Here is a 21,691-nt window from a genome sequence, read left to right as displayed (position 1 = left end):
TAGAATGCTGGCTACTTGCTGCAAAAAAAAATAATCAGAGTAATGGACAGGAATGCTCCTTGTGCTCTCCCCACACTGTCCATCAGTGAAGAGCAAGCAGGCTGACCTTATGAAATCACTTGGAGCAACAAGGTATTCATCAGAGAAGTTCATCTGCTGGAACTCTGCAGCCTGTGGAGATGAGAACAATCTCCCATTCCTTCCCTACCAGGAAAACAGCTTTAAAATAGTTCCATTTGGAAGCAAGGAAAAGAGGGAAGACAATTGGTTTGGGTTGGTTTTTTGCATCAAATACCTTAAAACAAACAAGCCTGCCACAGGAAGGAAGAACAAGATATGCAGAATCAACAGATAGCTATCCAAATGTCGGACTTGGCATCTGCCAGTTTGATATGACTCACACAGACAATATTTCAATTAACAGAGGTTGGAAGGAGTTTAATATTTTAGCCACTACAAGACCCATGCCACATACTGTAAATACACTTAAGTCTACTACAGTCTGACGTGCAAAAGCATCAAACTGAATTCTGGGTTATGTCAGGTATGAGAATTTGTTTCTTAAGAAGCCTCTTCAGGAGTCTACTCATGCCACAATGGGCTACAACTCAAAATGAGCAGAAAGAAAAAAAAAAAAACACAGGGAAAAGCAACTCTCAATTTAAAACATCTAATCACCTTCTACACAAGGCCCTATCCTAGTCCCTTACCAATTCTTTGGCTAAAAGAAAATCAGACCAACCAGAGTGAAGAGGGCCCTCCACAGTGAGGATACATATCTCATTTTTTTCTGCAAATAAAGCACTTCTGAAGATTTGCTCAATCACTGCAGTTTGTCTTTGTCACAACTCAAAACACGACTGCATAAAGACAACAAAGTTGATATTCAGCAACCCAGCTATGAAAGACACATCAGGCAAGACGTGGTGATGTTTTTGCCTGTGGGTGGCAGTCAACTCTCAACACTTCCCCGGTGCTGTTTCAGTGACCCCATGTAACCATATTAATCAATTAACATGTTGTGATCACACATCCACGTGGCAGCAGAAGGTCAGTAATTTTCCCTTGTAAATAGATTTTTTCCCCGGTGATTACAGCAGTTCTATTAAACAAAAGAGAATCATGTCCCCTGCAAAGAAACATACTTCATCCCTGCCCGATACAAGTTTCTCAGGTTTATCACTAGAATACCACCACACAAACGGCTAATTCAGCATTCAATATGGTGATGGAAACTTTGGATTGCCAGTGGTTATAGGAAGATGGCTTAAATTGCTTAGGCCATGGCGTCCTAAAGTAAAGTAGCTGCTGACAGGTAAAGCATCTGTTCTCTTGGCAGCTGATCAGCACTGAGGTCCCTTCTGTCGAACCCCTTTCCCAGCCTTCTAACTTTTCTTCCTTTGCAGTCCTTCTGAATGTTAAAGTAAGTGTCAGGACAGCCATCTTTTAACCTGTCTACATGGCTAAAACTTAACAGGTTGGGAACATCTACCACAGTAACATGATCCATCAGGTTTTTTTTCTATAAAATGGTGATTTCATTTATTTAAAACACCCTGACTTCTCAGCATTCCTGACCCAAAACAAACGGACAAGCATGTTTATAGATAGATACAGGGATATCTGTAAAAACACAACCAAAGGGGGAACTGATTTTGCCAACAGCAGAGGAGAATAAATAATGACACATTTAGACAGCCAGGAAAATGGAATGCACAGGTAGTAAATGGAAAAAATATAAAAGGCAGCAGTCTCATTTACACATCTGTTTATGTAAAGAGACTTATCTCAAACGCACATTTGGCCTTGTAAGCTCTCCTGCCATTTCTTTCTAAAAAAAAATAAAAAAATCAAAACTCACAAACTGCAGATAAAAGGTGTTATACATAGCAAAATGTTAGAAGTTCAACCCTCAAAGCAGTCCAGTCTTCCCCATTGCTGACATTCTGCAGCTGCATGAAGTCTGAAATTCAAGATTAAGAAAATAAATTTGTCCATGAGAACACAAACCATTAGTGTGTCCAGTCAACTTGCTCAAGAAGCCAGCTACGATTGCTAGTGTCCCAGTAGCCCAGAGACAGCCTGCAGAGCTTCTGTGGTGACTTACACAAGGCTGTACTACCACAGCCTAGTCCTGAGCACCCATGCCACTCAATCACCTTCCTAATTATGCCAGACCTGCCTGGTTTGCCTGCTTCAACTGCTTCACAGAAAACCAAGCCCATCTATTTACAAGTCTGTGTTAAAATTTTAGCATCAAAGACTCTGGATGATTACACTAACATTGGAGTAAATAATAACATAATACTACTGCCAAAGAACAAAACCAACACATAATTAAAATATAAAGATTATGGGTGAATAAGCAACAAAGAACAGTAAATATTATTAATTTGATAACAGGCTAAGAGCCATAGCAAAAAAGAAACAACCAATATGAAGCAGTAAGACATAATAAATCAACCACACTAATTGCTAACTATTTACATACAGTTATCTTATTGTTATCTTACCATTTTTAGTCAACTAATTTTTTCACAAGACATACAAGAGCAGCCTGTCTGATAACACTAGCATAAAGCTGGGAGAAAGATTTTAATTAGAGAATCACTGCTAAAAATTCTCACTGCAGAGAGATTCAAAACAGCTTTGCAGCAGAAAATGCAGATGATCAGTATGGCTTTTCTCCACACATTATGTCATTTTGTGTACAGAATATGGAAAAACCAATTAAGAAGGCATTGGTGTATTAGCTCTAAAACAGTTGCCATTTTAATTTACTACCTTAAAAACATTTATTAGGAGTGAAGATAAACTTAATTTCTTTAGTGTGCTCATTAAGTCTTCAGCTTCTGCTAGCAAAGCAAAATTGAAGCCATCAGCCACTTACAGTTTTCTTAGCTTTCACTGTTCTCCTGATATAGTGGAAATCTGTCATATGTTCCCTTAAGTAGTTCTTGATCTTTAGAAATAATTGCTATCAATGGGAATAATCCCAGAGAGAGATCTGGGAAACAGCTTCTTACAGCTTCGTGGGGAGTAACACTCAAAAATAAAACTATTTATGGTATGAAGAATTATACAGAAACCCTATTTTAAGAAGGTGTAACACCCAAAAGTTCCAACAGTTCCATCCAAAGACTAATGTTACTACCTGGAATTAATTACAAGGAGGAAGAAATTACCCTCAGATATAACCTGGTTCTGAATTCATTAGCAGCAGTCTAATATATAAACAATATATGCCAGTTTCTTGTATTAAACAAGACTGCTTGACAATATGTCTGAAGTGAAACTATATTGTAGACTTTGCCAGTTGGTAACTTTCTAAATACAAATGCAATAGGCCATCAAAGCAGACACAGGAACTAATCTACTTTCTTACAGGCTGCAAATCTAATCTATAGCAAGGTCTAAGTTTCTTATATAATTACATTTTCTATTACATAGTAAGACAAAAAGATATGCTGCTACATCCTTCCTTGTAACTCTGCCATTTGAAAAAAAAAAAAAGGTCATAGCTTTTAAGCTTTGAACTTCACTAGCAATATTTAAGGCCATTAAAATTACTTACATTCCTATCATAAGTATCAGCCTAAATTTCAGAACTTTGACTTTGTCAGTACAGATCATTATTCGCAGCAGTTCAACATACTTTGATACTTGCAGAAGGCATGAACTACAAGAGAAAAAAATTTACCTACTCGTATATAAGCTGAGTTTAGCACATGTGTTTTTCCTATCTTTCCAGTGTTTTATCCCCCTCCTCACAACAGTTTTCCAGTTACCAAGTCTCATGGACAACTTCAGCAGCAAAACAGTAAAACACAAACACCAGAAAAAAAAATCTATCCAGGCTTTCCAATCAATTTTCTGCAGGCATGCTTTACATCCTTCCCCCTCCTTCTCTCACTAGATGCCCTAGCACTTCCCAACTGTGACATGCTTGCTCCAGTAAGATATAACCCGTCACGTAAAAAAGTAAGAGAAAGCCCCCACACTCACTCTCCTTAAACTGTTTCTAGAATCAATTGGTTGTGAATCTCTTGGTTCTAGAATCTCTTTTGTTGTGAAAGATTACCAACAGCAACCAGTACAACCCATGGCAAAACACACACACACACAAAAATAATCCACATGCCATCCTCATCCAGTCTTTTCTCCCTGCAGCAAGCTTGCGCTACCAAGCCATGCAAGAGCTTGTACAGCATGCTGAAACTGAATTAAGCCAATGCCACAAGCCTTCTTTCTTGTTCCTAATGTTCCAAGTAGTTTCAGAAAATAGTAACAGAAAATTGACAGAGACAGGATGCTTCTCAGTTCCAACTGCACATAAAATATATGCCTAGTTTTGTGTTTATTTCAGTCATCTTCCTGCCCTGTTGACTTCAGCTTGATACTAAATGATAAAAAAAACAGATGATACTTGTGATACTAGTAGTACGGTAAGAGAAAGTGTGTTTGTCAGTTATAGATAGAGACTTCACACTATTCTGGAGAATAAAGATGTGTTCAAAGAAGGTAATAAAAAAATCAGACATAATAATTCAAGAAAATATTGTTGAAACTACAAGAAACACACTGCATCTACCAATTCAGGTGTCTGTGAGTAGTTCCCTTGTCACATAGCAAAGTTCCTGGGCTGAGAAAGTTACCTTGCAACAAATTCCATTTGTTTTCTTCCAGGTTGTTTCTGCTTGCAATCATTTTGTACAACAGAATACTGAAAGCAAAGATAACTTCTCAATACAAAGGATAATATGTCCCATTGATTATTTCAGGGGAGGGAGATGGGCTTAATTTCTTCACCTTCACATGTCTGCATATAGACAAGGTTTCTGAATAAAAGAAAAGGAACAGACTACAGAAAGCAAAAAATTCTCCCAGGATAATCTTAGTCTCTACCCAGGTGATATACACAGATTATTCAGAGGCCACTGTTGTGGTTTAGGCCAGGATAGACTAAACACAGAAGTGAATTACTATGCAATAACTGAATTCATGTGGAAGAGTCTGGATCTTTATTGCCTCTGGGATAGGAATGATTATTAATGCATAGAACACCACAACAAGAGCTGTGTTCGCCAGCTCACCCCACAGACAGTTTATAACAATCCAAAGAGACCAACATTTTTAATCATTATTTTAAACTTACCTCAGCCTTTCTTCTTCTTTCTTACGAAGGCTGAAATCTCGTTGAACCACCTGGAGCACATGCTCTGCTTCTTCATCAGTCAAGCCAGAAAGATCCAGTTTTCTCCCCATTATATACTCTGTCCTGGATATAACTAACTATGAGGAATATCTGAAAGCAGAAACAATAAAAAAAAAGTAACATAAATTTAAAGCACTGACACTTCTCCCAAGTGTGTTGAAATGACAGGCACATCTGCCCAACAATTAGAAAGTTGCTGCCACAAACATCAGAGAAGAAAATCACAGAATCATTTAGGTTGGAAAAAAACCCTTAAGATCATTGAATCCAATGATTAACCTAGCACTGCTGAGTCTACCACTAAACCATGTCCCTAATCACCACCATCTACAGGTTTTTTTAATAACTCCAGGGACTGTGACTCAACCATTGCCCTGGGCAGCCTGTTCCAATGCTTGTCAACCCTTTCAGTGAAGAAATTTTTTCTAATATCCAATCTAAACCGCCCCTGGCACAACTTGAATGATTCATTTTAGAATTATTTTTCAAGTTCCATGCACTGAAAGCAAACATGCCCAATTTAAAAATAAATGCAAAAGATAAATTATCTAGATATTAAATAATATTGCGGGAAGATCTCAGTGTTGTCCTCCACAAGAAAAAACACACTAACTCAGGTGAAATCAGGTTTAGGCATTTCTTATGATTTTATGCCATGAGTTTACAAAACTTTGCAAAACACAATCCCTGCGACTGTGTATGAACCAAAAACATACTCTCCTGTAACACTCAAAAATATTTTGTACTACCAACTAAGAAACCTGGAACTATTTTAAGACACCATAAAAAAAAAAAAAAAGTAAGCATATACCTTTCAAACATTTCCCAGACTGACTGGAAAAAGATTTAGATGTCACCACAATATCATTATTCCCCCTTTCTGTGAAGAACAACGGAGGCGAAAAAGTAGTAGTCAGCCTTATGAAGAAGGTACTATAAAGTTTGAACTAGAGCTTGGTCCACTTATTTCATTAATGAATTATCATAAATTTGTTCCAGTTTATTTTCATGTGACTTATTAATTTTGTTGAATTCCACTAAATTTAGCTCTTAATTTCTGTAATTTGATTTATGTAATTATTTGGGCAATCATAAAGATGTCCATCTCCACATTGAGTTACAGTTTCCAAAACATCACACAGTTTTTTCAGCTCTCTTATGAGCTCCTAGGAATGTACATAATAATTACGAACACACAGAAGTTACCACATTATACCAAAGAGGCAACTATTACTGCCTCTTCATCCATGTTAAGTGTCAACTGAATGATACTATGTGAAATACAAACTGGTTCTGTCTCAGAAAAACACCTCTAAGCAACACTGCTATGGCATACAATTAAGTGCTCCAAATAGAAGGGGGGGGGGGGGAGGGGGCAGGAAACTAACACTATTTTCTAAACGTAACAATTAATTTGCTACTTAGATGATGATGGGGATGTGGTTGGTTATTTTTTGTTGCATTTGTTTGGGGGTTTGGGTGAGGTTTATTATACAATATTTACCTTCCTCCAACCATCTGGTTACAGGTCCTCAAACAAAAAAAAAAAAAGCAACACCACATGGAACTAGGGTATTGCTCTTTTTTTTTTTCTTTTGGTTAGACTATCAAAGCTTAGAACATACTCTTCATTCAAACAAACAACACTTCAACAAAAACAAGCCAACAAAACCAAGCAGATGGGATAGAAGCTTAGGTGAAATAAAGATGGCAAGATTCCTCCAGTGAGACACCTGCTTATCACACAGCTAACAAAGGACACAATGGAACAGTATGTTCTGGTTTGACTCTACAGGTCTGCTAAGGAAGTTGAAAAGGAATATCAACAATGAGTTAATAAAGGCTATAAAAATGTACTTCTAAATAACATTACCCCCATTTTTGTAGAAAGATGTGTCACAAAACCAAAGAACTATACATAGTCTTCACTAATCCCACTTGCAAGGCCCAGAACATACGTTAAAATTGAAGGTTGGCTAAAATATAGTGAAGAACGACTGGCAAGACTTTCTTCCATCCCACATGCACATGTAAGTCTTTCTGACATTTTCACCAGAATGTTAAGAATTTCCCCTGTACCTTCATCTACAGTCCTTGTACCAAAGCCTTGCTGGGCACAAGCAAGCACAAGAAATGGCGAGGCAGGGCTTACTGAGGGTACGCGTACACATTGCAGCTCAGAGACAGAGTAAGCAGTGCCCTGGGACATGTTCTTCTGTTCAGGCTCTGGGATACCTGTCCAGCTCTTCCCTCCCAAAGCACTTCAAGTGCAAAGGCCTCTCTGACTTTCTAAAAGCACAGAAGGGCTTCACTTCAGGAAAGGCACACCCGCAGGGAAATAAGTAGAACTTTTCCAATTAACTTTTTTCACACCCATACACTTCACGGGAGAAACACAGGATATAAACTAAAAGGAAATAAAACTATTTTAAGCAATTGCTGGAGCCAGTAGACATGCCTCCATGGTAGGGCCACAGTGGTCCAAGACACAAAATGACGAAGATACTAGGAGATCAGAGATGCCATTCCAGTTGTTCTCAAGCATCAAGTTAACAACTGTAATTAACAATGTCATAATAAGTTCTCTCTTCAAGTCTTCATCAAAATGCTTTTGGAAACGTTGATACAATCTGTGGTTCCCTGGTAAAGAACACTATTCCTTTGATTCAGCCACCATTGCTGACTGTGAGCATATATTCAAAGGGGGAAATTTACCCCTAAATCTGGGGTTAACTGGACCCCCATCCAGTTACCAGAGGTAACGTCACTACCTCTGATTTTTTGGGGGTTGGCAAAGGCTTAATTTCAAATATACATATATTTCAAAATCAGCATTGACTTTAATTTTTGTTTTTCATGTGGTTTATTTACCTATAAGACTCTCAGTCTGCATTCTAATATTACATTAACCTCTAAGGAACTTGTGTGGTTTTTCCCAGGAAATAATTTTTCATCACATTACTAAATCACCTCTGATCTGGGAGTATCACAGCAGTTTATAAATATTTATAAACAATGCTCAAATGTCCTTTTTTCAGTAGATCTCGATTACACATTTTGGAAAGACACAAAGGCAAATCCTCTAGAGGAAGTGTAACAAGCTACATTTGGGGGGGCAAGGGGAGACAACAAAATAGTTTTTCAGCCTAAAATAACTTCTGGCCTCAACTGAAATAACTTAAATGAGGATGTTCAGGTGTTTGCCTTAATGAGTAAACACTTCTTTGCTAAATCTCAAACCGAATACAAAATCTAAGCTTTCAGAGATGTTATGAGGAATAACATGGTTCCCTAAACTCCTGCTCAACAAATTAACACACTTAACAGGAAAGCCTAGGCTTACAATACATGATTAAGCATTGTTTGAGTAATACTCTAATCTTAATACTTCTTACAGTCTGTTTTAAATCCAATTAAAACTTCCACATTTAATTTTTTTTTACTTTAACCTTTACAAAAAAAACCTCCAAAAAAACAACCACAAACACCCCCCACAGAAGAACAAGCAAATAAAATGTTTTTCAAGAAACGTAAGCAATGCTTCTGAATTTTAAAATGAACAAGAGCATCAACACCAGAAATGAGGGCAAGTAGTGTATTTCCTAGTCACTCACATGATAGCTAAGCTCCTTGTACCTGCAGTCTCAGCAGAAGATTAGCATTACAGGAAGGTGGGGAGAAAACTCACAAACTTTTTAATTTTTTAAAGTACCAACTAACATTTAAAACAGATTCTCTCCTTGACAAAGAGCCACATCATAAAGCTAATTATGCACGTGCTCATACCAAGTATAGTACAACACAGACATCTTAGCTTTATGCTGTAGCAAAGAAAACACAAGCAAGGCTGCATCTGGAGTGCTGCATCCAATTTGCACTCCCCAGTGCAAGAAAGATACAGACGTACGGGAGTAAGTCCAGCTCAAGGCCATGAAAATGATAAAGGGACTGGAGCATCTTTCACAAGAGGACATGCTGGGAACACTAGGACAGCTCAGCCTGGAGAAGAGAAGGCTCAGGGGTGATGAGCTTTACAGTGTATATCTGGAAGAGATCCCTCCAATAACCTGGCACTATAAACAAGAATATCCTAAAATTCTTTCAATTTCTGAGTGAAATTTTTGATCAAGATTTCACCTGTTTGCACAACACAGAATTATTTTTGCTTTAAAATGCTACTCCTGTGCACTGATGAAACCCAATATCAAAGACTCCAACCCTGCTATTTGCAACTGAAATATTTCTATAGAATACCTTTTCCTCAAATGCTCTCAGCTTTAGAGTCACCAAACTAAACACCAAAGCTTTTATACTCTGTTCTGCTAGTCTACCACTTCTAGTATTTTCCAAGTAGAAAATCAAGAAAAAAAATCCTAGTAATTGTATCCCTGCTCTGTCACCAACAAACTCATCTTTACTTCTTTCAGTAGTCTGTCAAGACCTAAATAATACTGTTCAATCCATCTTGTCATTATACTTCGGCATTTGACCAACTTTTGCAGAAGTCTTTAGTACCTTAAGAAATCCTTTCTATAATCTTATTGGTGAATATTTTGCCCTTTTAAATCATACAAGATAGTCACCTTTCTATGCCAAAAAGGAAGACAAGCACTTAGTCCACAACAGAGCTCCTCCACCACAGTTCATAATTTAATAAGTTTTGTTCATTGAACCTCCAAAAGAAGGGATTGCACTGTCAGCACAAGTTAATTATGCTGAGTTTTTTAATGTAAATGTCACAATACCTATCATATATTCATTATATAATGTCACATTAGTGACAAAAATGAGGTCTGAGTGTTGAAAGCATAAAGGGGATTCCTGTGTTTTGAATTGTCAACACACTTGAACAGAACAGACTTTAGCCAAAAGACAACATTTAGAGAACACTACTGTCTAAAGTAATTTCTACTACAGCTAGCACATCACTAAGTCTAAAATCAGGCAAAATTAACATTGCTTACAAATTCCTTAATGTTTTTTAACCTCCAAGAAAGTCTAGAAGCTGCATTAAACAACACTGTGGATATTCTTCCCTTTTCACTGGAAATAAACTTAAGTCCCAAAATAACAAGAGGGAAAATACAGTCATCAGAAACACAAAGCCACCTATTTGGGTGAAAAATTAAGCATGGCTCAACTGACTTCAACACAAGGACTTGTATTTGGTGTGCCACATTTTAAATGAGATGCAAAACAAGATCTCAAAGAGGATGCTATTCTTTGCACCCACACCAATTTCAGCTGAGATTTACTACACGTATTTCCTGGTCTATAGCCAAAGCAGAAAATTATCTTTCTTTCAGCCTAGTACTAATTTTATGTGAGATTTGTTTAGAAAACCAAACAGATTGCAAGTTTCTGAGCAAAGTTAAGTTGATTTCACTGGAAGGGTGCATGGGAGGGGGGTGAAGCAGCAGGTTTTTAGAAGAGCCATGAAGTTTACTTGGTTCTTTCTAGGAGAAATCTTCCCTATTAATGCAAATTACTGCAATAACTGTGTGCACTTCTTGTCTAGAAGACTGCCAGATATACTATAATGGGGGACACTGTAGATCTTAAAGGTCAAAGGTTAATACCGTATGGTTTTAAATGTAAATCTATTTAGGAAATAAATAATTTTGCAGTCTTCTTGCTTCTATATTTTACATCATTTTAAGTACTGAATATGAAATAGCAGAAGTAGAAAAGCCCCACTAAAGTCACATTTTATTTCAAAATGGCACGTCTCACCTAAGAATGGCTCTCCCCCAGAAGCAGAACACAGCATATTAAATTGTTTCTAAAAAGCAGAAGCAATTTTATTTAAATAGCAAAAAAGCTCTTTTTACAGAAAAGACTAAAGAATATACCAAAGGACTTTATTTCTGTCATCTACCTTTCACAGATTAAAGTAAAAAGTCAATCCTAACAATAAGTCATGACCACTTTATACCTATGTATCAAGCCTACAACAGATACACAAGTATAAATCCCATTGGGAATTAAAACTGAGATAAAACCCCCAAATTCGTTGACTAGAATAATCTCTTCACTGGTTACACTGAACTCTTACAGAAAGGCTTACCCAGAATTTGGCCCTTACAACTGCTAAAGATCGTAGGTCACCTGGCACACACTGTTAGCATGCATTTCACTCCGCTGGCTTTCTAGTTACCGTACACTCTCATTTTACTTCAGTCTCATTTTCCATTGTTTATGCTGAACTTAGGCAAATCATGTTCAGCTCTATTTTCTCTATTTAGTAGCAACTGCCTTTTGGAAGAATGCGTAGTCAAGATGATGGGTCTGACAGTATTCTGATTGTGTGAGACTGACTGTTTTCCTTCCTGAAACGAGAAAGACAGCTTGGAGAAAAAGACAAAACAGGAGCAGTAACACACTGACACGCAATCGTACCTTGGATGAACGAAGGCACATGGAAAAGCAGCTACTCTAAAGCATGAAACACAGCTCATGACTGTAATGGACTGTCAACCAACCCCAAGGTGAACCATCACAGGTCAGAAAGAAAGCGAGCACATGCACTTAGAGCTTGCAACTGATGCAATCTGAAATCTTGCACATCTTGTGTGTACAGACCGCAAGGGCTTCCCTTTGGATGCCCAACTTAGCAAAGCAGGGCTCAGAGATTACCGCTGTGTACCCAGGCTCCCTGCACAGAGAAAACAGCAGCCGCTGAACAGTTATGCCCCTTCTTCCACCTTCCCATCAAAAGCCAAACCAGAACGCAGCTGGCAAATCAGACTTCACACTGTATAAGCATGAGCCTGTATGAAGAAAATACTAAACAAAAAGCTCATTTGTATTCCTACCTCTCTCCTCAGCCTTAGCTCAAGAGTGAAGACTGCAAAAAGACATTCACCCACCTGTCTTGCACTACACAGGCCACTTCTTTCTCCCAAGACATCTGTCAGTCTCACCATTTCACAATCAGTGGCCCTCAAATGAGCCACACACATTGAAAGGAGATGAAAGAAATAGCAAATCCTTCTCTGTTCCTTGAAAGAATTGATGGCAGTTTCTGTCTCATTTTAAGAGGCAGGCAGAGAAGGGAGTACTCACTTTACCTGTGTAACAGCAATATGTGCACCCAGGAAAAGGCTCGGGTTCAATGCTATGTTAAGCCTAGGAAGCTCCAGCATTTATCTCCCTCCTTGTGGAAGAGCATGTGAGAGAAAACAACTCAGGATATTCCTGTGCTCAGATGTCAACGTCCTGTTTTCCCACACAGATCAAAGAAACTGAAGGATACAGAAGGTCCACTACCATATGAAAGCTGCAGAGCAGCATGTGACAAGTAAGCTTTCTAAAGCTAAACATCTTCTCGAGTACCACAGCAGTCACTATTTAGAAGACTAGCTAGAGAGGCATATCCTACAGCTAAAATCAACAAACTAACCCAGAAAACATCAGTTCACCAAGATAACTCTTGCAAGTTCAAGATGCCAAAGCATCACTACTATGTAAAGTGGTGGCAATGTTTCTCATGAGTTATTCATACCTTTAATGTGGGGAAGAACACACCGAGAGAAAAGGTGAAGTTTTTATAGAACCTCAAACAGCTCCAAAAGCACTACACATTTTAATCTGCATATAAATTTTATTTTCAATCTTAATAATACAGGCAAAAGTGTTATGATAAATTAAGAATCTTATCATAACTTGAATGCCATATTGGATCAACCCATGCAAACTACAGCGGTAAACAGTTAAGTGGACTGCTTGACTGCTACCAAAATATCCATAATATAGAATCCAATATGCAAACATACCACAAGCATACTTAAAATATACTACACAATAAAAAGATTTTTTCCCCCACAACATGTTGCACTAATTGATACCCTGTATCCTTCTTACTAAATATCACTCATCACCATATCCTTAAGTTTGATCCAAGAACTAACCTTTGATTGAGAGACTATTTCTGCAAGACTGGGACAGAGACAGAAATTATATTTTGAGAGATAAGAAAATGCTTCCAACAGCAGTTGCCACAAAGAGGCAGTATTCTGCAGTGCTGCCAGATGTGAAAAAAATTAATACAGTAAAACACTGTTAATTCAAACCGCTGACAGGAACCCTCACTGCAAATTACTGGGTTTTACAGATTACCAAGTAAATGAAAAAAAAATCAAAACAAAAAAAAAATAATTTCATAAGACTGTGCCTTCCACATTCACTCTGACATCTGCAAAGCGCTTCTAACCCTGATTTATGCTGGAACAAGCAAGAATCGTAAGAGATACAATAATGGCATCTGTAAATCCACATGTCCCATTTTACTGAGACTTTGTGATGAGCTGTAGTTGGCTGACACACAACTTACACCCCATGCACGGAAAAAAGGGTTTCAGAAGCAGGTTGCCTTTGAATTGTTTAGATAAGCATTTGTTAAGAGACATAAAACAAGACTAAAATAGAGCCAGAGCTGTAGAAAGCCTCTGAAAACCCTAGTAGTTGGGTTAATCTGTCAGGTGGGGGAGTTAATGGATTAGTTTGTTGACACTGGGACCTACTCTATGCTTAAAAGAGGCTCTGTTTTGGACCTGAGCTTGACTACTTTTTCTGTGTTGACACTGCACAACATGGATATGATCTGAGCTCTGGCCAACTAACACAAACCTGAAGTTCTGGATCCCAAGTTTATACAAACAAGGAACATTTACATTCAAGCACAAGACACAGTCAGGCACTTTCTGGAGTTCAAAGGCCAGCCTCACTGTCAGGTTTTGTCTGCTGGTTCACTTATAGCTGGTTCCAAACTGGTGCAGCCTCAGAGCTCCTTTAGTTTAAACTAGGGAAGCAAAGCAGTTCATCCTCTTACAGGTTTAGAGGATCATCCAACCAGCAGAGATACTTTTTTGAGTCCCACAGAACCTACTATTTGATCAACTTAAGGTAAGCTACATCTTTAGGAACTAGCTAGGACTCCTCTGCACCTTAAAAACTTTTTTTAAAATAAAAAAAAAAAGCATTTCCCTTTATCAGGGCTCACTCTTGAAGACTGAAGTAGCATTAGCAGTACACTGAAATAACATGCTCCTTTGATAAGTCTACATGAAGAACATCAGCTTCACCAAGAAAAATTCCTATTTCTAGTCCTCTACATTAGCTTCTCCCAATTTTTAGATTCCCAGTATCCTTTATAATAGGCCTCTGGACCTTGATACAACATTGACACCATCTTCCCCTCCAGCTGAAAGCACAATCTCAGGTATTCTTCACCTACCACAACTACACAGCTGACATATTTCCACGGCGAAGGTGCAGTTCACTTAATCATGTGTGGAACCTAAGTCCACAGTATCTCATCCATTGATTCCCCTCTTTTTGACCTGCGACATTACCTTGGAGCACAAATCTGAAGCCTGCTTATTAAACATTAGAAGTGTGGGGAGTGTGTGTGTGTGGAATAATCTATCTGATCTTGCTCTAGATGTGAACGGCTTTCCTCTCACTTGGGATTCAACCCACAGGTTTTGTGCTTGAGGTGATTAACATACATGCAATTTTTGGCACTGCCTTTTAGATCAAGCCCCACTGAGATTGTAAAAACCAAATCACCAGATTATACTTTTTAGAATCCTCTCCGAAGCTCTTTCAAAAAACCTGCTGTTACTCCAATTCATGCACTATGGTTTAACTTAAATCCAATTCATGGTCTGTCAAACAAATGTCAAAGCACTTATGACAGCTGTATGCAAGCACTGAGATAACTTCCAGAAAGGGACATTCAAGCACTCTGGGGATGGCCACTGAGGGGCAGAGGAATCAGTTTTCTCAATAGGAAAAGCAGGAGTCACCCCCTTGCAAGATTAACAATGGTTAAAAAATAGCTACACTCAGCAGCTTGAGGTATTTGAGGACAGTTAGCTGCATCTCTGTCAGCAGCACTTAAATCATGCGCTGAACATCCATGCTGTAGCAATTCACAGTAATGGTACAAATCAGCACTTTTCTATTTGGATTGCCCTGTGACACAACATCCTGTTCATACAGCCCAAAAGGGACAGAAGAAACCCACATTAAATGACCTTCTGTATCAGAAGTAATACCTAATAAGCAAAGAAGCCCTTCTTGTATTAGTTTCAGAAGAGACAAAAACTCCTCACCACAACAGCAGAACAGAAAATTTACTCTTCAAGTTGTAAACACGCTTTGCTTGCTTTCCTTTCCAGAAGGAAAACAACAGATTATGCACTGCCTTCCTCCAAGAACAGAAAGTTGGTTTACAACGGCAGAGCCACGTATTATTCTGCATGGAGCCACATGGAGGGTGTGGGGGAAGGAATTGTTTAGTTATTAAAAAAACCCAAAGATTTCAGGCTGTTTCCTGGCTTCAAGACTCATTAAAGCCAGTGGGAATGCCATGGATTTTAATAGCATTTGAATGAGGCTCTATACTTCAGACTGCTATCACAAGACAAGACTACATCTCATTTCCTACTGTAAATAATCTTAGCACCCTTCAAACAGATTTGATCCAAAAACTATGGCTGCATTAATCTGTTTTATTCTTCTCCATCAGTAAGCAGCATATGTTGCAAGGAAGAATCCAGAAAAAAAGGTTTTTGCAACTGCTGCACAGCAGAATTTGAGCTTAGGTCTTCAGCAGTAGGACAGGCTAGTTTCCTTCCCGCCTGCCAGCCAGTGCCAGAAAAACTCCGGAAGTCTACTTAATTGATTACCGTGAGTCAACTTGAGAGAATGCCATAGAAAGTGTCTCATCTTCAAGATTAATCTCCAGAGTAGTTAGCTCCTCCACTTCAATAGGTAGTATTTCATTTAGAGATGTACTTTGCCTTGAAGAATGCAAAATTAATTTCCTATGGTAATGCTTTATATCTTAAAACAATCAGTAGATAGTAATGACTGCAGTAATCTAAATACCAAACACCATATTCATTTTTCTTTTATGATCATCAATTGATCAATAGGTAATAGGAAGTAACAAGAGGTCTTGTTTCCTCTACTCAGCTCAGGAACTAATGGGTCAGTAAAAATTTGCAAGATAAAGGTTCTAACCCTTTAGATAAAGGATAAAGATTTAGATAAAGATAAAGGATAACATTCTCAAAAAAAGAAAAAAGTGCTCTGCTGTTGAAGTTCAACACTTATTGGACTGGAAGTCTAATGTGTTCCTATTCCCAGAATATTCTTCATAAGATCTAAAAATTTGCCATTATTGCAATAATGCCAATATTAGCTTTTGACCAGTCAAACCACTGCGTCCTTATACTCTGTTCATATACGCTAAAGCTGCGAGGCAATTCATTAAACTGCTTTCCACTACAGCGTGCTTTATTTATTTATTTTCAGGACATAAAACGTCAAATGTGATGTTTACTTTCTGAAAATGCATTTTTTTAAAAACGTAGCACAGCATTTTTCTGTAAGATTGTTAAAATAATAATAATAAAAGAGGGTAACACATTTCAACTTGAAAGTTAAATAGCAAACAGGTCACAATCACTAGTCTTTACCATATGAATGACAGAACCTACTAGTGTGCCAGCCACATGCAAGAGGTCTTCCTCTTGGGTTTCTGTAAATTCACGTAAAGTTTGGAGACAGGCATCTTTGCCCAGTCTCACAAAGAGATACACAAAACTAGACCATGGCTTGAAAACTTACCAAATTACACTGTATTTAGCCCTTCTACAAAGTTCCCTGTTAATGCTATAAATAAAGGCCAAGTTTCTTTGGTAACTTGAGCAACAGTATGGCGTGCTTTGCTCCACGCTGAAATACAGTGGCTATCTTCCTCCTCCCTTAAATCCAATAACCTTCTTTTGAAACTAAGCTGCTATAAATCTCTGAATAAAAGAAATATGGACCTGGTTTATTTTCTGTCTGTCAGTGGTTCACAGGTAAGCCAGAAGCCTTTACTATCTCTAAGAATTTATCTAGTAAATTACCTACCTGGTTCCAAAAGGAAGGTGAATAAAGCATTCCACAGAAAGGCTGGATTAGTCCACTCAAACAAATGAAAGGGTTTTCTCAAAGAGAAAAATTGTCCCGATGGCTTTCATGGAACTATATGCAACTAGTTTCCTTCAGCTTGTCCAACTCTGCAAGGGCAAGTTAAGATGGTTTACATTGCCAAACAGCAGTTTCCAGTCTGATAACAGTAGGGCATACTAATGTTGGCAGCAATAGAAAGGAGTCACATTTTCACACAGGGGTACTGTTTATGAACAATAATGCATTTTGTATATATATCTCCTCTTCAGCATCACTCATGCACAGGGATTTTTTTCCTTTGTTTAAGTACGAGCTGATAAAGTATTCTGTTAACTGCAACTTTAAGCAGGAAAGGTGAATTCCTACTGTGCTCGTGCACTTGGGTATACCCCATATAATCCAAAAACCTGGTTTAGTAGTCAGGCATAGCACACTCAGCTGTATTCATCAAGTTGGGGTGAAAGCAGGAAACAAACCCAGGAAAAAAACTTAAAAGTTTTAGCTTAGCTTTCTCGATCTTGTATGACTCCTAGACAGTGCTGGTTCAGATGAAGACAGTCTGTTAGAAAGCATTAACCTGTATCAAAGGGCAATATTGCATCTTCAGCCTGCTGCTGATTCAAGTGATGCAAGTCCTGGCACTGGGGCAGTGCTCTGTAAGTATCCCTCACCCTGTTAGAGGCTACTGGCATGGAATTCTCGCTAGCAATTAATGTATCACAGCTGCTGAAAATTATACTCTCCTGTTTGTAATTGCTATATACGTTGTACTAAGTTACCTGACAAATTCCACAGGAAGGCTACAGAATTGCTGAGTACATTTTTGGATGCTTGGGCATAATGCATCAGTAAATATGCTCCGATACAATCTGGTACCTGAGTAACGATGGGTAAGGCAATAGCCTGAGGGACTGCATACAAGGTACAGCACCTTCTGCTTTTGACACAGCTCTGTTCATTTTTTTAAGCTAGAAATAAACAGCAAACATCACCATTTGACACTTAACTGCAGGGACAGAGTCAGTGATCCCAGTATAGTTCACAGGGAACCGCTATCACCATTAATAAGCAACTATAAAAACCTGTCTGTCCAGCTTGATGACAGGTCCCTCAAAGTTAGAAAAATGTCTGGTGAAGTGAGAACTAAACCAACTTTTCCTCCTTTCTCTCTCGCCTTCCAGAAAAGGGTTATCAGAAGAACGCATAAAAGCTTTTATTGCCAAAATCCATGCTGTGCCTATTCTAACAAACTCCAGGCTCCATAGCAAGACAGCTACCAGCATTTTCAGAAATGGTAGGTAAGGTAAAAATTTTAGTAAAATGGTAGGTATAAGGCCAAAAGAATAAGCACCATTTGTCAAAAATAGATCACTAGATACAGTTAACAGCACTGCAAACATGCTTGAGGGGGGACACACACGCGCCCTATGGCATTTTGCGATCTAATTTGGTTACATTCGCATAAAACACAACACAAACCCCAGCACAACACACGCTCCTACTTAATTAGATTCTCTAAGAAAAGTCAGCCCGAGCCATATGGTATTTTCCTCAGCAGTTACGATAAACTGACCTTGATACTAGGAAAACGCACGCTGCTTCTGTCTGAAGCACAAATTACAGGCACGGAGCGGCGGGATGCTCCCGCGGAACGGGGGCAGCGGCAGTGCCACGCCGAAACCCTCCGTGCTCCCGGGGAAGTTGCTCTGGAGTAACACGCTCCAGTCATAACCGTAATAATGGGAATAATTAATAATGCACAGCAGTGACAGTGCTCGAATAACCACGCTGTCAGCAGAACACTGCGAAGCTAACCAGGCATCGGTCCGGTAACTAAAAGAAGCCTCGTATCGCGCCGTCGCCCCCCGCCCCCCATCTCAGCACACGAGGTCGCCGGGGGGGGCGGCCCGCCTCGGCCCCTAAGGGCCCTGAGGCGGCCCCTCAGCCACCACCGGCCGCAGGACCCGGCGCCCGGCCCCACCCGCAGCCCCTCACGGGGGGCAGGGGGCAGCCCGCGGCGGCCCGAGCGCCGGCCGCCCCCCGACGGGGCGCTGCGGCGGGCGGCCCCGCAACCACAGCCCTGCCGCAGGCCCCCTCACGGCGCCGGGCCTCCGCGGCGGCGCTGCGGAAGCCCCCCCCCGCCCCAGCCCCAGCCCCTGCCCGCGGGGGACGGCGGCCGCACCCCCGGCCGTACTCACCCTCGCCCAAACGCGAGGGCTGCACCAAAATGGAGGCGGACAGGACCTTCCCCGCGCGGGGGCACGGCCAGAACCACCGCCGGCGGCTGCGCCCCGTCACTCATGCAGGGAAGGGGCTGCGGCCGCCCCGCGCCGGCTCCCGGCCAGCCACCTGCGCCGAGCCGCCGGGCACAGGTGCCCCGCTCCCGCTCGCCGCTCCGCACCGGCCAGCGCAAGACGAGAGCCTGCAGTCGCCGTCTCCTCCTACCGCCGCCTCCTCCTCCCCTACCGCCGGACGCGCCACCGGGTGCTGCTGCGGTGCCGACGGCGGCAGCTCCCGCCGCGCCCCCGCCGCGCACCGGCACCTGCCCGGGCGCCGCCGGCCAATCGGCGCGGAGGGGCCGGGCGAGGGGCGGGGGGGGGGGGGGGGGGGCGGTGCGCGGGCCGGCGGCGGCACGGAGGCGGGGGCGCGCTCCCTCGTTCCCGCGCACCCGCGGCTTGCTGCTCGCCCCTGAGGCGGCGCGCGGTGCTGCGAGGACGGGGCTCTGGCGGGTGCCTCAGGGGCGGCCCTCAGCGCCCGGCCCTCAGCGCACAGCCGAGGAGCGGCGCGGGGGCTGCCGGGCGGCGCTTGCCGCGGCGGCCGTGGGCGCGGGCCGGGGGCGGGAGGTCCTCTGAGGGGGGTGGCGGGAATGAGACCGGCTGGTGCCAACTGTAGTCGCGTCCGTGGGGCCGCAGCGCGCCGGGCGGTCACTCGGGAGGCGCGGCCTGTTCAGGCAGGCACATAGCCGGGGAGGCACCGCTGTCTTTGCCCGTGCTTTCTATTGTCCTGTGTCGCTGCGGATCGCACTGTGGCAGGCTAATTACTTTTCCCGTGGTGGTTTTTTTTATCCCCGGTTTTTCATGCTTAACTTCTTTTTAAAATAGCTGCAGCTGTCCGCTGCAAGGTACGGTTTCATTTGATCTCAGTTGAAGGGCTTTGTCAAGACAGATGTACTCGGTAAATCTTGGCGGGTTTTCAAGGAAAATATTTTCAAGGAGCATATATTTGTTTACATCAATTTCACAGTATCACAAATAAACTGATTTATCAAACTTTTACCTCTATGCTAACCTACACTTGCCTGTATTGGCAAAGCGGGTGCCACTCTGGGAGGCAGCCACGGCCTTCATTTCAGAAGTGTGCGTGGAAACAAAAAACAAAACAACTTTAGGAAGTATTCTGGGTCAAATATTATTTTGTATTTCCCAAATACACCTCCAGGTAAATACATGCCCAAGTAATTCCCAAACAGAAGAAACTTGTTACTTCTTTAAATAAGAACAAGAGACTGAACCAGCTGCTTTCAGCAGTATCGTGTTTCAAGAGCAATATGACATGGCAACAGATCAGGGACTGACTTGAACAAAAGGTTCATTGCCTGTACAAGGAGAGTAATTGATGGCACACACCAAGCATTTTTATTAATTTTAAAAATATCTGGGTAGAAATCCCTCTCCAATCTTAAACTTCTAGCTGAAACCCTGAAAGAATATGTTTTAAAATCAGCCATCAATAACAATTAGCTGTAATGCTTATGATTACACAACCACAAGATCAAACAGGTAAAACTGTGCCCTGCTCCTCACACTCTAGCTAATAAGCTGATGTTGAGTTCAAGAGTAATGTTGTGCCCTTGCCTCAACGTTGTACAGTTTGGTTCACAGAGAGTTTGTACCATTCTCTGTAATATTCCACATTCCTCTCCACTGGAGACATAGCACTGGACTCAAAGCTCTTTTGTTCCATACCCATGCGGTAATCAGTACATTTTTACTCTCCAACAGTACTCTGCAGGGAAGGCATTAACATGGCACACTTAAGCCAGCCATTAACAACTTGACAGAGTGCAACTAAGAGAGGGGAAAGAGAAGAACAATGCATAAGTGAAGAAATACTGTAATAGCCTTATGGATAGTATGCTGGACTTCTCTATTTATCTGCATCCCCTCTCTAATCGTTGGATGCCCAGTTTGTCTATCTACAGCTTTTGGTGTCTCCCTTGGAAGGAAATCAATTTATCTTTGTATTCGTAGCAAGTGTTTACTGATGGGTGCCATTCACAGTAAAAAACAACTGCTGACTAAAATCTCTTTTTCACCCCCATAGGCAAAATCATAAAGTATAGATGGGTGAAACAGATATGCCAGGCTTTCTCCGGAATCACATATGATACAGCTATTGAATGAATAAAATAAGTGTCTAAACAAGGATGCAGAATAAACAGAAGTCTAAAGAAGAGAAACTCTGCAGCCAAAGATGAGACCCAAGTGGTAGCATGGGAATTTCTGC

General features: G+C 40.9%; 1 protein-coding gene across 5 annotated transcripts in view; it reads right to left on the bottom strand.

Moving 5' to 3' along the window:
* Positions 1-19,676, bottom strand: part of LOC121087194 (myosin VIIA and Rab interacting protein) — a 238,425-nt gene extending 218,749 nt beyond the window's left edge. For 2 of the 5 annotated variants that reach the window (XM_040591938.1, XM_040591939.1), the window contains exons 1-2: positions 19,384-19,674; positions 5,156-5,305 (exon numbers count right to left, since the gene is read on the bottom strand). In XM_040591938.1, coding sequence (XP_040447872.1) covers positions 5,156-5,265 — 110 coding nt within the window. In that variant the 5' untranslated portion in view covers positions 5,266-5,305; positions 19,384-19,674. Of the gene's footprint in view, positions 1-5,155; positions 5,306-19,383 lie in introns of all 5 variants that reach the window. The other 3 variants (XM_040591940.1, XM_040591942.1, XM_040591941.1) reach the window with 2 other exon arrangements.
* Positions 19,677-21,691: the final 2,015 nt, after the last annotated feature.

This window comes from Falco naumanni, chromosome 4, assembly GCF_017639655.2.
Source record: "Falco naumanni isolate bFalNau1 chromosome 4, bFalNau1.pat, whole genome shotgun sequence".
NCBI lineage: Eukaryota > Metazoa > Chordata > Aves > Falconiformes > Falconidae > Falco > Falco naumanni.
Note: the sequence above shows the minus strand (reverse complement) of the source record. Positions and strands in the feature narration are given on the sequence as shown.